This window comes from Dermochelys coriacea, chromosome 1 (genome assembly GCF_009764565.3).
Source record: "Dermochelys coriacea isolate rDerCor1 chromosome 1, rDerCor1.pri.v4, whole genome shotgun sequence".
Lineage (NCBI taxonomy): Eukaryota > Metazoa > Chordata > Testudines > Dermochelyidae > Dermochelys > Dermochelys coriacea.
The window spans coordinates 213,151,938-213,165,554 of record NC_050068.2 but is presented as its reverse complement, the minus strand read 5'-3'; the positions used below and the strand labels follow the sequence as shown (position 1 = coordinate 213,165,554).

General features: G+C 47.9%; 1 protein-coding gene across 1 annotated transcript; it reads right to left on the bottom strand.

The window, feature by feature from the left end:
* Positions 1–1,500: 1,500 nt before the first annotated feature.
* On the bottom strand, positions 1,501–9,807 carry LOC119853914 (lymphocyte activation gene 3 protein-like). The gene is given in 7 exon segments (XM_038397601.2): positions 1,501–1,663; positions 7,388–7,506; positions 7,788–7,879; positions 7,881–8,001; positions 8,004–8,072; positions 8,436–8,729; positions 9,672–9,807. Coding segments are annotated over 7 exon segments (942 nt in total). The 3' UTR covers positions 1,501–1,552.
* Positions 9,808–13,617: the final 3,810 nt, after the last annotated feature.

Here is a 13,617-nt window from a genome sequence, read left to right as displayed (position 1 = left end):
GTGTAACAGGCAAGGGAGGGGACAAGGGAGGCACGCAAAGCTCCTGGCATGATAGGGAGAATGGGAGACAATGGTAAGGGGTAAGAAGGACAGAGGAGACAAAGATGCCCTGGCATGGGAGAAAATGGATGATCCTAGTAATGGAGGGGGGGGGGCAAACAGAACCCCTGGCATGAAGCCAGGGGGGTGATGTTATAGAGAGTTCCTGAAATAGAGGGGAAAGGGACAGGGGCACACAGGGAACTGGGGATGGGGAATGGGGGATGTAAAGAGCGCCTAGTGTGTGCAATGCATTTGACCTACACAAGCTACAAAATGTGCAAGCCTGCAGTAATATTTAATGCAGCTACCTCTGGGGTAGGACACAGCAGCTGTTTAACAGCCACACAGCAGCACTACACAATAATTTGGGACAGGAAGCAAAGGGGAGTTCTGTATACAGCGAGATCACGGTGGGATTTAGGGTGGTGAAATGGATGCACTCAGTAGGGATTTGGCCAGCACACTTCCTGGATCCTGGTGTGGAGCATTTGACAGGTTAATGCCTCAAACTGGGGGGAAATGATAGGGATGTTTAATGACCATGAGTGGTCAGGATCTCTTGTGTGGCTGTCTCATCTGAAAGACAGAGTGGGGAGAGAGAGAAAATGAAAGAAAGAGAGTGAATGGCACAGAGAGAGACAGGCAGAAAAAAGAGAGAGACACTGAAACTGGGAGAAAGGGACACACAAAGCGTGTAACTTTTCCTTCTCTGGTTCCATTTCATTTTCCCTCCTGAAAGTCCAGAAACTAATGATCTACAGCAGGAAAACAAAAATAAAAGTGAAATCCACAGAAGAGGGGCAGATTTCAGAGAAGCTGCTTCACACAGACAACCAGATGCAAACAATGTGCTAGACAGGCCCATTTCACCCCAAATGCACACAGAGACCAAAGGTTTCCAGTGTGTGTGGAGGGGGTTATTGCAGGATATTTTCTTCTGAGTACTAATAAACTATAACAAACTCAACTATGCAATATCTCTGGCTGCAGGATCTGCTGTGCCAGTGAATGAGTGCCGGAGCAAGGTGCTTATGGGATACAGAGAGGTAAGTCAGCAGCGGGGAGTTAAATTTCCTGTGGGCAAAGGGGAGCCAGGTCTCTGCCAATCTCCCCATCTGCTAAAGGCCATTCACACCCCTCCAAGGAAGGAGAAAGGCTGAGAGAGGGAGACAGAGGGCAGAGGGTGTGAGAGAGAAAGAACAAGGGAGTGAGAGAGAAACAAGTGGAAGTGAAGCAGGTTATGAACACTGGAGTCCTTCATCTCCAAAAAGGAAGCTCAGAAACCAGTACAACCCCCACTCCCAACCTTCCTGCACCCAGGTGACACCCATCTCCTTTTTATCATATGACTCCCACCCCCACCGCCGTGGCACAGTCCCCATGCTGTGTCCATGTGACCTCCATGCCCTCTGGACAAGTCTGCATGGTTCCCATCTCCCAGCTGTGTAACAATCTTGTTTTCCCATTGAAGTGCTTGCCATTCCAATTGACCTTTGTGCCTTCTCTTCCATCAGCACTCTGTCTGCAGGCTCTTCCCTTCCTGGCCTTCATCCTTCCCTGCATTCCCTGGTGTGGGGGTGGTAACCACCCACTCCAGTGCCGGGAAGGCTGGGGAGAACATCTGAAAGGGAAAAAGAAGAGATGACTGGGGAATGGACCTAGCATGGGCTTCATCCTGCCCCAGCATGATGCTTACATCTGGATCCTGGGTCTGAGTAGCCACCATAGTTCTTATCCCTAGAGGCCTAGAAGGTCACAGAGAGAACCCCGGAGTCCTGATTTCTACTTCTTCCTGCTCTAACGCACTATACACTTCTATCTCACAACCAGGAATAGGATTCAGGAAACCTGACTCTCAATTTCCTTTGCTGTAACTACTATACCCCAGGCATCTCATAGAGCTGAGAGAAGAACCCAGGAGTCATGCTCCACAGTCATGTTCCCTTTCCTGAAGAGAATGCTGGCTTGATAGTATGCTGTGTGTAGTTGAGTTATGCCTATAATATGGCTCCTTTCATAGATTTTAAAGCCACAAAGAGCCATTATGATGATCTAGTCTAACCTCCTCTGTAAACCGACCCAGAGAACCCGCCCAGGAATTTCTGCATCAAGCCCATAACTTCTGGTTGAATTAGAGCATATCTTTCAGAAAGACATACAGTCTTGATTGAAAGACTCCAAGTGATGAAGAATCCACCGTAATCCTTGGTAAATTGTTTCAGTGGTTAATTACAGTTGCTGCTAAAAGTTTGCACCTTATTTTTAATCTATATTTATGTAGCTTCAACTCCTAGACGTTGGACCTTATTATGCCTTTTTCTGCTAGATTAAAGAGCTGTCTACTATCAGAAATCTCTTCCCAATTGATCACTTGTAGCTGGTGATCAATTCACCTATTAACTTTTCTTGGATAAACAAAATAGATTGAGCTTCTTGAGTCTCTCATGGTGAGACAGGCTTTCCAGACCTTGAATCATTCAAAATACACTCAGGAGCACTATTCTGTGGATACATCACTCTAATAGTATTGAAAGGTTCATAGCGTCATCTCTATTGAAGTACACTCTGGGATGTTACTCTTCAAGTGTACCATGGGTTCTCAGTTTGAGGTTTGTGACCTCCAGATGGGTGATGAACAGGGGACAGGGGCTTGTCCTTTCTATATTGCGAATTGGGAGGGATATCCCTGCTAGATGGAAGCGGTCCCTATTATAGAAAAAGAGGTTCTGGTATTGAAGAGTTTGAGAACCAGGCGACAGCTACACTACAGCTGGGATTGATGCTCTGAGATTGATCCACTGGCGGTCGATTTAGCAGGTCTAGTGAAGACCCGCCAAATCGACAGCAGATTGCTCTCCAGTCAACCCCTGTTCTCTACTCCTGATGCCAAGAATAAAGTAAGTTGATGGGACAGTTTCTCCTGTCGACCCCCAGCAGTGTAGACCCCATGGTAACTCGACTTAAGGTACATCAACTCCAGCTTAGTTATGCACATAGCTGGACTTGTGTAATGTAGGTTGACTTACCGCGAAAGTGTAGACATAGCCCCAATAAAGTATACAAAAATCAGGAAGCCTATGAGAGAATAATTGGGTCCCCTGGACCACAGGGGGAGCAATTAGAGGAGGAATTTGCAATGTAAGTAGTTTGCCCAGAAGAAATGTGATTTCCTTGCATGAGTCTTTGCCACTGTGGATGTTGGGAGGACACCTAACAAAGATCTGCTCTTTAGTGGTGACAAAGCTGAGGCACTGCGAGAGGCTGAAGTGTGAAAAAAGGAGATCCTGGAACAAACTGATAAATTAAAAGAGCGATAAGTCATTAGGAGTGGATGGGACCTGGGTTTGAGGCTGCTAACCAGAATATGCAGCCTCATTAAAATCAGCAAATGTACATTGACAAATGTTGTACATTGATCCTGATAATTACACATCAGTGAGTCTGATCTGTAGAAAAACTCTAGCATGAAAATTATAGTAGAACATGAAAATTGGTTGAAACAATAATTAGAGCACTATAAAACTCTGAAAAGAACATGATCTGATAACTACAAACTAGAGCCTGCAAAGGAAAATCATGCCACTCTAATCTAATGGAATTCTCTGAATGCATCAGCAATATTGTGAATAAAGAATGACCCAGTTGTCATGATTTTGGGGAGGATTTCAGAAGACTTTGACAAAGTCCCTTCTGAGATGCTGTTAAGGAATTAAGTACCATGGTGTGAAAGATTAAGTTTTATCATGGATCAGAAACCAGCTAACAGAGAGAAAGCAGGAATAAATAATACATTTTCATCATTGCCAAAGATTAATAGTAGTGTGCCGCAAGGTCTATACTAGGACAAGTGTTTACCATGTTTATATGTGTACAATTTTTTAAAGTACCTAAAAGACTTAGGAGTACAGCTGGCCAGAAAATGGGGGCGTCCCCTACAGAAAAACTTGACTTCTTGGTAGAAAATCAAAACCTAAACATTTTTAGCCAAACACTAACACTTTCCATTTGGAAATGCTACCACAGTGACTCATGGGATTTGTAGTTTGGATGCCCCATGCCCACATTCTCCTCTATGGGCTAGGCACCCTAGTCAGTCTACATCTCCCCTCTTGTTGAGCCACTGTGGTGCATCATGGAAGATGTAGTCTGATTGCAGAACTTGGCCCATAGAGAAGAATGGGGGCATGAGGCACCTAAACAACAACTCAGATGAGGCACACTTTGGGCATTTCCAAATCCAAATTTTGGGTTTTGGGTTCTCAATGACAAGTCAAAAGTTTCTGAAAAAGGAACTTTTTTGCAAAAAATTTAATGTAGGCAAAAACTGAGTTTTCAGCGAACCCTACTTAGGAGCCTGGAAGTCGCATTGTCAGAAGCAACTTGGCAATTTCTATGTACTTAAGGCCCATTGAAGCGCAATAAGCCTTAGTTTCCTAAGTACCTAACTCACTTTTGAAAATGGGACTTAAGATCTTAGGTCCTTCAGTGATTTTAAAAATTTACCTAGTCTGGAAAAGGGGATGAGCAGTGAAGTAGCAAAATATGCATATAGCACAACATTATTTAAGTTAAACAACACTGGAGAAGACTGTGACAGCTAGCACAGAGTTGTGGTGGATTCTCCATCATGGGCAATTTTTAAATTAAGGTTGGATTTTTTTCCTAAAAGATCTGCTCTAGTCCAAACAGGAATTAGGCTGGGGAAGTTCTACAGCCTGTATTATACACAAGGTCAGACTAGCTTATGACAATGGTCCCTTCTGGCCTTGGAATCTATGAACCTATGAATCAAAGCTAGATGAATGGACATCACAATGGCAGATAAAACTCAGTGTAGACCAGAGGTCCCCAAAGTGCGGGGTGCACCCCCGAGGGGGGCGTGGAGCATGGGCGGTGGGTGAAACATGGGCTTGGGGAGGCTAGCCCCTGACCAGGTCCATCCCTTCCGCCTGAGGTCCCACCCTCCCAGCCCCTTCCCCCACCAAAGCCCAGAGGGCCCCCCCCACACGACCTCTAGTCCCTCCCACCCCAGCCCCGGACTGCCCGAGCACCTCCACCCCGGAGCACTGGGTGGGCGGGCATTGCATGCCCCCTTTCCCAAGCCCAGAGCACCAGGTGGGCGGCACACAGTCCGCCCCCCCCCCCAGCACTGGGTGGCGCGGCCCCAGCACCCCAAGCCCCAGAGCACTGGCCACCGCAGCCCCAGCACCGGGGTTCCCCCCAGTGCTGTGCAGCCCCAGCCACAAGCCACCCCAAGTCCTAGCCACCCTAGCCACAGCCCCATCAGGCTCCCCGGAAAAGGAGCAGCCTGCCTGAGCTGAGACCAAGGGGGAAGGGCAAGCAGGAGGGGGCCTTGAGCTGGAGCATAAGTGGGGCCACAAGTGGGGCTGTTTGGGGAAGCACAGCCTTCCCCAGCCTATTATACCTGCCGCCCATGGTGTGGAGGAAAGTCCAGGGGGGCACGGCAGGGCCCAGACCAGCCCCTAGGGCTGGAGGGAGGGAGCACCACCCAGCTCTTCCCTGGCCCCAGCTCTGCTCCGGACTTGCTCATGGCCCTGTACCTGGCCCCTTCCCCAACCTCGGCACGGCTCTGCCCCAGCCTCGGCCCCTGGCCATGGCCCCACTGCCAGCCTCAGGCTCACCCCCAGCTGTGGCCCCAGCTTTGGCCCCCTTACCCCTGTCTGTGACCTCCTGTCCTAAGCCACAGCCCCACTCCTGGCCCCGGCTCCTGGGGGCAGACAGGGTAAGGGGAGGGTGTGACCCTCAATAGTTTGGGGATCGCTGGTGTAGACAAATGCAAGGTGGGGGGAGGGTTAGCTCAGTGGTTTGAGCAGTGGCCTGCTAAACTTAGGGTTATGAGCTCAATCCTTGAGGGGGCCATTTAGGGATCAGGGGCAAAAATTGGGGATTAGTCCTGCTTTGAGCAGGGGGTTGGACTAGATGATCTCCTGAGGTCCCTTCCAACCCTGTGATATTCTATAATTCTATGAATGCACATTGAAAGCAATCATCTGAACTCCAACAAATTATTAGGTTTTAAATGAACCATAGCCACTTAGGGAAAAAGACCTAGACATTATTGTATAATTGAAGATCTCTGCTCACCAGGTAGCAGTACTTAAAAAGCCAACAAAATGTTAGCATGCACAGGAATGGGATGGAGAATAATACTGGAGCTATTCCCATGTTGCTATGTAAATTAGTGAGACGACCTCATCTGGAACACTGTGTTCATCTCCGGTTACCCTCTCTATAAAAAGTCATAGTAAAACAGAGGGGATTCAGATATGAGTGATGAAAATGATGTGAGGCCTTGAAAGATTTCCGTGTGAAAAGAGGCTGTGTTTGTTTTGTTTAGAGACAAGAAAAATAAGAAGGGACATACTAGAGGTAAACAAAATTCTAACTGGGTGAGAAAGTCAGACAGGATGAATTTATCATAACACAGAACAAAGAGATGATCACTAAAATTGAAAGGCTGCAATTTCAAAATGGACAAAAGGGAACAGTTTTTACACTTTGCATAATGAGCCCCTGGAACTCACTGCCCCAGGATAATGTGGAGGCCAAGAGCTTAGCAGGATTCAAAAAGGTATTGGGCATTTACATACACTGGAACAATTTACTAAGAGTCTTGGTGGATTCTCCATCACTGGCAATTTTTAAATCAAGATTGGATGTTTTTCTAAAAGATCTGCTTCAGGAAGTATCTTGGGAAGTTCTATGGCCTGTGTTATACAGGAGGTCAGACTGATGATCACAATGGTCGTTTCTGGCCTTGGAATCTATGAATCTATATGGGAATTGAGAACATCCACAATTACATTAGATCAGATTATAAAAAAGAAAAAGTACAACCACAATAGTTTGGAAAGGATATAAACCCTCATCCTTTAAGGCACAAGAGGACCTCAAACTGACAGGAGTTAAGAGGAAACTTCCCCCGTGGGCAGGTTATTATATAATTGTCCATTAGAAGGTATTTTGCCCCTTCCTCTGAGGTATCTGACACTTGGCCACTGTCAAAGACAGGACACTGGGCTGATCCAGCCTGGTAATTCCTGTATTTCCAGTACATACTGCATACGACCAGGACAGAGCTGGCAGGCTACCCAATGTAGCCTCTCTGCCCTGCACACATAGCCCCAAGCTAAAGCAAGGCTGGAGGGCTTAGATGGGCTCATTCACAGCCCTTTCCCCCCTGGTTCTTCCTTCTCAGCTCTCCCATTCACTCGCCCTTTGTCATGCTACTCAGACACTTTGACAGCTCTGCCCAAGGAGGAATGAACAATGGCCTTGGAGAGAGAAGACAGATGGACAGAGATAGGGCAATGAACTGACTCACCCTTCGGTTCTGCAGGACCAAAGCCAGGATGGAGGCCACAAGCAGGAGGAAGAGGACAAGGATAAGGCCAAAAGAGATCTGCCCATCCAGAATGGGACGAGGACCAGAGAGCTGGGCACCTGTAAGGGGAAATCACCGTTAGAAAGGAGGGTGAAACGAGGGCAGTTGGAATGGGAAAGGGATGGGATTGCACTGAGGGGGCTGACATTGGAAAGGGAATAGTGGGATTGGTCTGGCAGAGTGGGGGTGGGGAGTCGGGGGGGTTGGGACTAGTTCGGGATGTGGATGAGGTTTGGAAAATGTTGGCTGGTCAAGTGGGTCAAGAGGAGCAGAAGTCTTGGGGCACAGGGAGATGGAAGTGGGCTGGGGTGGAGGAAATGGGGGACAGGGGAGATGGTACCTGTAATATACAGCTCATATTCCACAGCTCCCAGCCTCCCTTCTGAGCTATGGACACTGCACTCCCAGGTGCCAATATCCTCCTGCGACACACAGTTCCAGAGTGGAACCCAGATAGTAGTGCTGGACCCCTGGTCTCCTAGGAGTGGCCTCAGATGAGCTCCCATTGCTGAGGCCTGAGTTCAGCTGCCTCGACTGAAAGTGTTCGTGCCCCCGGGGTGGGTGAGGCTGCAGATAAGCAGCAGACGACAGCCTTCAGCGACTGGCCCTTTGATGCTTGGGGTGACTGTCGCGGGGGGAACAGAAATACCCTCAGCAAAGAAAGTAGAGCCTCTTCCTGCCTCACCCCTTCAGCACCTCCTTCCTCTCTCTGTCACGTTCCCCCTTTTTCACTCTTTCTCTCTCACACACCTTCTCTCATTGATTCCCTGTCTTCCCCCTTCTCTCTCTCTCCTGTGGAAAGAGAGATGCCACTCCTGTGCAGCTAAATGCCTGAGCTGAGACACAGGGTCTCTCCCCATGGGGAGGCTGGACAGGCTGAGAACATCCCAAACTCACCACATTGGTGTGCAAGGAGATTTTCTCAAGACAGTGAAAGCTGCTGGAGGGGAAGAGTCCCCTTGGCATCCTCTGGGCTTCCCTTGCTCACCTGTCATCACTGCCAATGTCACGTCCCTAGTGATGTTCGTGCCATGGATAGAGACAGCACAGCAGTATTGCCCTGCATCCCCTGGCCCCACCTCAGGGAGATGGAAGGTGAAGCTCCCATTGCTCCCATTCCTGAAGATGCCCCATATTTCCAGATCCCCTCCTGCAAGACAGCTCCAGTAGGCTGACACCCCTAGAATGCCGGAGGCACTGGCATCTCGGTTCAGGAAGCAGGGAAGGTTGGTGGCAGATCCTACTGCAGCATAGACTACAGGAGAGGCTGGGCCAGCAAAACCTGGAGAAAACAAGAGTGTAGGGCAACATTAGGTGGTATGAGGTCCACAGAACTGCAACAGAAGAGGAGGTTACCTGGACCAGTCCTCACAAGTGATCCACTTCCTGGACACTACAGTGCAAATAAGTGAAGGTCACATAAACACCACCCTATACTGGAAACCTACTGACTGCTATACTTACTTACATGCCTCCAGCTTCCATCCAGGACACATCACACGATCCATTGTCTACAGCCAAGCCCTAAGAGACAACCGAATTTGTTCCAATCCCTCAGACAGAGACAAACACCTACAAGATCTTTATCAAGCATTCTTAAAACTACAGTACACACCTGGGGAAGTGAGGAAACAGTTTGACAGAGTGAGACAGGTACCCAGAAGTCACCTATTATAGGACAGCCCAACAAGGAAAATAACAGAACACCACTGGCCATCACTTACAGCCCCCAGCTAACACCTCTCCAGCACATCATCAACAATCTACAATTTATCCTGGAAAACGATCCCTCACTCTCACAGACCTTGGGAGGCAGGTCAGTTCTCGCTTACAGACAGCCTCCCAACCTGAAGCAAATACTCACCAGCAACTACACACCACTCCACAGAAACACTAACCCAGGAACCAAACCCTGTAACAAACCTCGTTGCCTACTCTGTCCCCATATCTACTCTAGCAACACCATCAGAGGACCCAATGACATCAGCCACAGCATCAAGGACTCATTTACCTGCACAAGAGGACCTCAAACTGACAGGAGTTAAGAGGAAACTTCCCCCGCGGGCAGGTTATTCTATAATTGTGAGGGGATGGGAACAACCTTTCCATAGGGTCTGAGAGAGTTTCAGGGTCTCCAGATGGCAGGCACCTTTTTTGGGGGCACCTCCCATACTCCTGCCCCACTTCCTCTGTAGTGTCCATAGGGGCCACAACTTCCTCTCACCTGTCACCACCACTAGGTGGATGGCCTTCTCCACATGGCCATGGCTGACTGTGAGCTGGCACTGATACCATCCAGCATCCTTGAACTTGGGCAGTTTCACTTCCAGGTGATTGCTGGGTTTCCATGTAACCTGCATGTTGGCCATTTGCTTAAACAAGGGCGGCTCTCTAGATGTGACTTTGAAGTTAAACTTCTCCAAGTACTAGTTGCCTGTCATTGGTTTCCACTCCAAGCCTCCCCTGACATACTCCAGCTCTCTTATCTGCTGCAGGTGAGTGCTCAGAGAGTAGGAGAAGGACACGGTGGAATTAACAGCTTTGTAGAGTGTCTCCTGGTTCAAATGATGAAAACCTGAATTCAGAGGAGAACATACAGAAGTGTGGGGAGCAATAGTCTCATCATCAATTTTGCAACCTCACCATGGAGCAGGGAGGAGATAGTCCATCCCTCTGTCTAGCCCTAGGGAGACCCCCATCTGGGTTATTGTTCTTAGTTCTGGAGGAGCTCAGAGAAGAGCCACAACAGTTCAGGAGGCCAGAAGCGTTGGGTTCTTGGGAGAGATTCAAAGAGCTAAATCCATCCAGCCAAGAAAAGCTACAACTGGAACAAGGAAATGAGAATCATCTGCATGAGTCTGAAATGCACAAACTCCTGGGGGAGGGGGACTGTTTAGGAGAACAAGGGGAAACAGGATGAGACTGAGCCAAGGAACAGGAGCTCAGGAGCCAACCTCCAGTGCTGAGGGATCTGTGAGCCTGGGGATCCTGAGAGGAAGGCCCTGCTGTGCCAGAGGTTAAATGCCCACACACAGTAGGGTACTCAACCCCATGAAGCTAGCCATCAATACGACTGCCAGCATTCTTTCCCTTCCCTCACCATGGGAAGGTCTGCACAGGACATAGGCTCAAGAGAATCCAGGGTAATCTTTGTCTAGAGAGGGCTCTGCCCATTCCCCACAGAGGATTTAGTATTTTCTGGAACTGCTGGTTTAAGCCAAGCAGAGGCTGAGGCACTGGCTACAGTATGACCCATATCAAAGCTACTAATGTCAGGCCTCAACCTCACCCTTAAACACTAATTTTTTAAACTAATGTTATACTTCCTGAGGAAGGGACTTGACTAACGCCAGAACTCAACCTGCCCTTTGGCCATGAAGGCCTGATAGTCCCGGATATGAAGGCTGGCAAATCTTCCAACCACATGAATCCCAGCATTGCAGTTCAGGACTCTAGGGTGCAGAGCTCTTTGCAGCCAGTCTTCTCTCTGACCATGATTACTGTGACGTTGCACTCCATATGTTTTATAAAAATATGTTTATAAGTGTGGATATGATATAACTAGATGCAAAAGGTCTCTTGTAAAGTATCATTACAAAGCTTATAATCTACTGAGTGTGGTCATCCTATTTGTATCTGAAACTAGGAATATGAAATATAACTCTGAGATCCTATTGTAATTATGCAAAGTGTGAGCCATTAATGGTGGTTTGGAATCTTGATGGCTCCCATTAACCAGGACAATTGGTTGTAAATGGCTATGTTTACTTGTAAGCCTTCCTGTATATGTGTGTGTCATGAGGAATCCCCTAGTTACCACCTGAGCTGGAACTAACAAGGATTGTACTGGGGAAAGGATTGGGCCCAACTAGGAAGCAGTCTAGTCTGTGAAAGAGACTTATTGGACCATCTCTAAGGGTGAGATTTACCTGTATTCACTTTCTTAAAGTATTAGGCCTAGTCTTGCATGTTTTGTTTTATTTTGCTTGGTAACTTACTTTGTTCTGTCTGTTATTACTTGGAACCACTTAAATCCTACTTTTTGTACTTAATAAAATCACTTTTGTTTATTGATAAACCCAGAGTGAGTGATTAATACTTGTGGGAGCAAATAGCTGTTCATATCTCTCTATCGGTGTTATAGAGGGTGGACAATTTATGAGTTTACCCTGTATAAGCTTTATACAGAGTAAAACAGATTTATTTGGGGTTTGGATCCTATTGGGAGCTGGGTGTCTGGGTTCTAGAAACAGAAGTACTTGCTGAGCCATTTTCAGTTAAGTCTGCAGCTTTGAGGCCATGGTCCAGACCCTGAGTCTGTGTTGCAGCAGGTTTGTGTGTCTGGCTCAACAAGACAGGGTTCTGAAGTCCCAAGCTGGCAGGGAAAATGGGCTCAGAGGTAGTTTCAGCACACTAGGTGACCGTCCCAAGGGGGTCTCTGTGACTGAACTAAATAATTACTTTAACCACCAAGCTCCCGTGGGGAGGGAGAGAGAAATAGCTGGGGATGTCTTTTTTCTTGAGCACCTTCAAGATAGAGACAGTGGTGTGAGCTGTCTGCTAGGCTACATCTTCCTCACCAGTTATTTCAAAATCTAGCTGCAAGGCACAGTTTCATGCAGTAAATAGCACCCGACTTTTACAATAAGCCAAAAATCAAGCTAATCCCATTTCAAAACAAGGCCAAAACAAGCCAATCCCTAAGAACCCCAACACTCTATGTGACTAGATCCCCCTAGTGTGCAGTCTGGGACTGTGGTGGGCCTTCTGTGCACCCCGATTCTCTCCCCCCTTGCTCCTGCTTGCCGGGAGCCAATCAAAAAAAAAGAAGCAACAAGCTACAACTAGCAACAAGCTACAAGCCAAAAACTAGCCAACACGCAACTCATAAGCCAATTAAGCCAAAAACAAGCCAAATTTCTGCATTTTTTCTGTGGGTTTGGCATGTCTGCTGCAAGGGCATGAAGAAAAGGAGTACTTGTGGCACCTTAGAGACTAACAAATTTATTAGAGCATAAGCTTTCGTGAGCTACAGCTCACTTCATCGGATGTTCCGATGAAGTGAGCTGTAGCTCACGAAAGCTTATGCTCTAATAAATTTGTTAGTCTCTAAGGTGCCACAAGTACTCCTTTTCTTTTTGCGAATACAGACTAACACGGCTGCTACTCTGAAACCTGCAAGGGCATGGTAATCCTATCAGACAGGGGTTTCTGGCCTGGGTAACATTCACTCTTGGGGCCATTGTGCATTCTTGGACAGGGACCAACTGAAACGCAGCTTACTTAACCTGCTGTTTAAGAAGTGTCTCTGGGACCATGGTCTGTTATGGCAGCACAAAGGAGCTACAAAACAGCCTCATTGCCACCTGAGGATTACCCCTGGTGTAAATGGCTCCCGCTGGCTGTCAATCCCCTTTCCGACCCCACACAGGAGACTTTAGTGCTGGGGGTGGGAGGTGGATTGGCCAGAGAGTAGCTCTATTGATTCTGCATTGCTGCCATGCCCCAGAAGGCTCTGAGCTGGGTACACAAGCTAGGTCAGCTTTCAGGGCTGGGGACTCAACCTCAGCAGTTCTGAATAGGAAAGGCAAAAATGTCTCCATCTGCTCTTTGCACTAGCACAGGAGTGAATTTCACATCTCTTTACTTCTGCTGCCCCTGCATGGCTGTGTCATGCCTCTGCATACAAAGCAGTTAAACAATTCCTCCTGTTTCCTTCCAAGGGATGGAGGAAGGTTTCAGGTAGCAGGAAAGTTTAAGGCTTCTTCCAAGAGAGGAGACCTGCCTTCTCACCTCCTGGAAAGCTTTTCTGTTCCTCCAAGTTAGTGTTGCCTATCTCACTGTCCTCCCAAGCCCTTAAAAAGAGCCAGTGGCTCAGTGTTCATTTGCAGAGCAGCCTGGTGTCTTGGGGGGTTATGTTTTGCTTCTCACAGTCACTTGCACAATCGGATTCACTGCTCTCTGGAAGCTGCTGGACCTGTCTTTCCACAAATCCAGGAAGGGTAACAGTCTGGAGCATTTAATTTGGGGAGATGCTCAGGGGGGCAGTGTGGTGTCTGTCCCCATGACAACACCTCTCCACATCCCACCAGCAAGGTCTTACACAGCAGAGCTGAACCCCTGTGGCCCCACTCAACAGCCAGGGATGTGGTCTAACTGCCTGTGCTTTA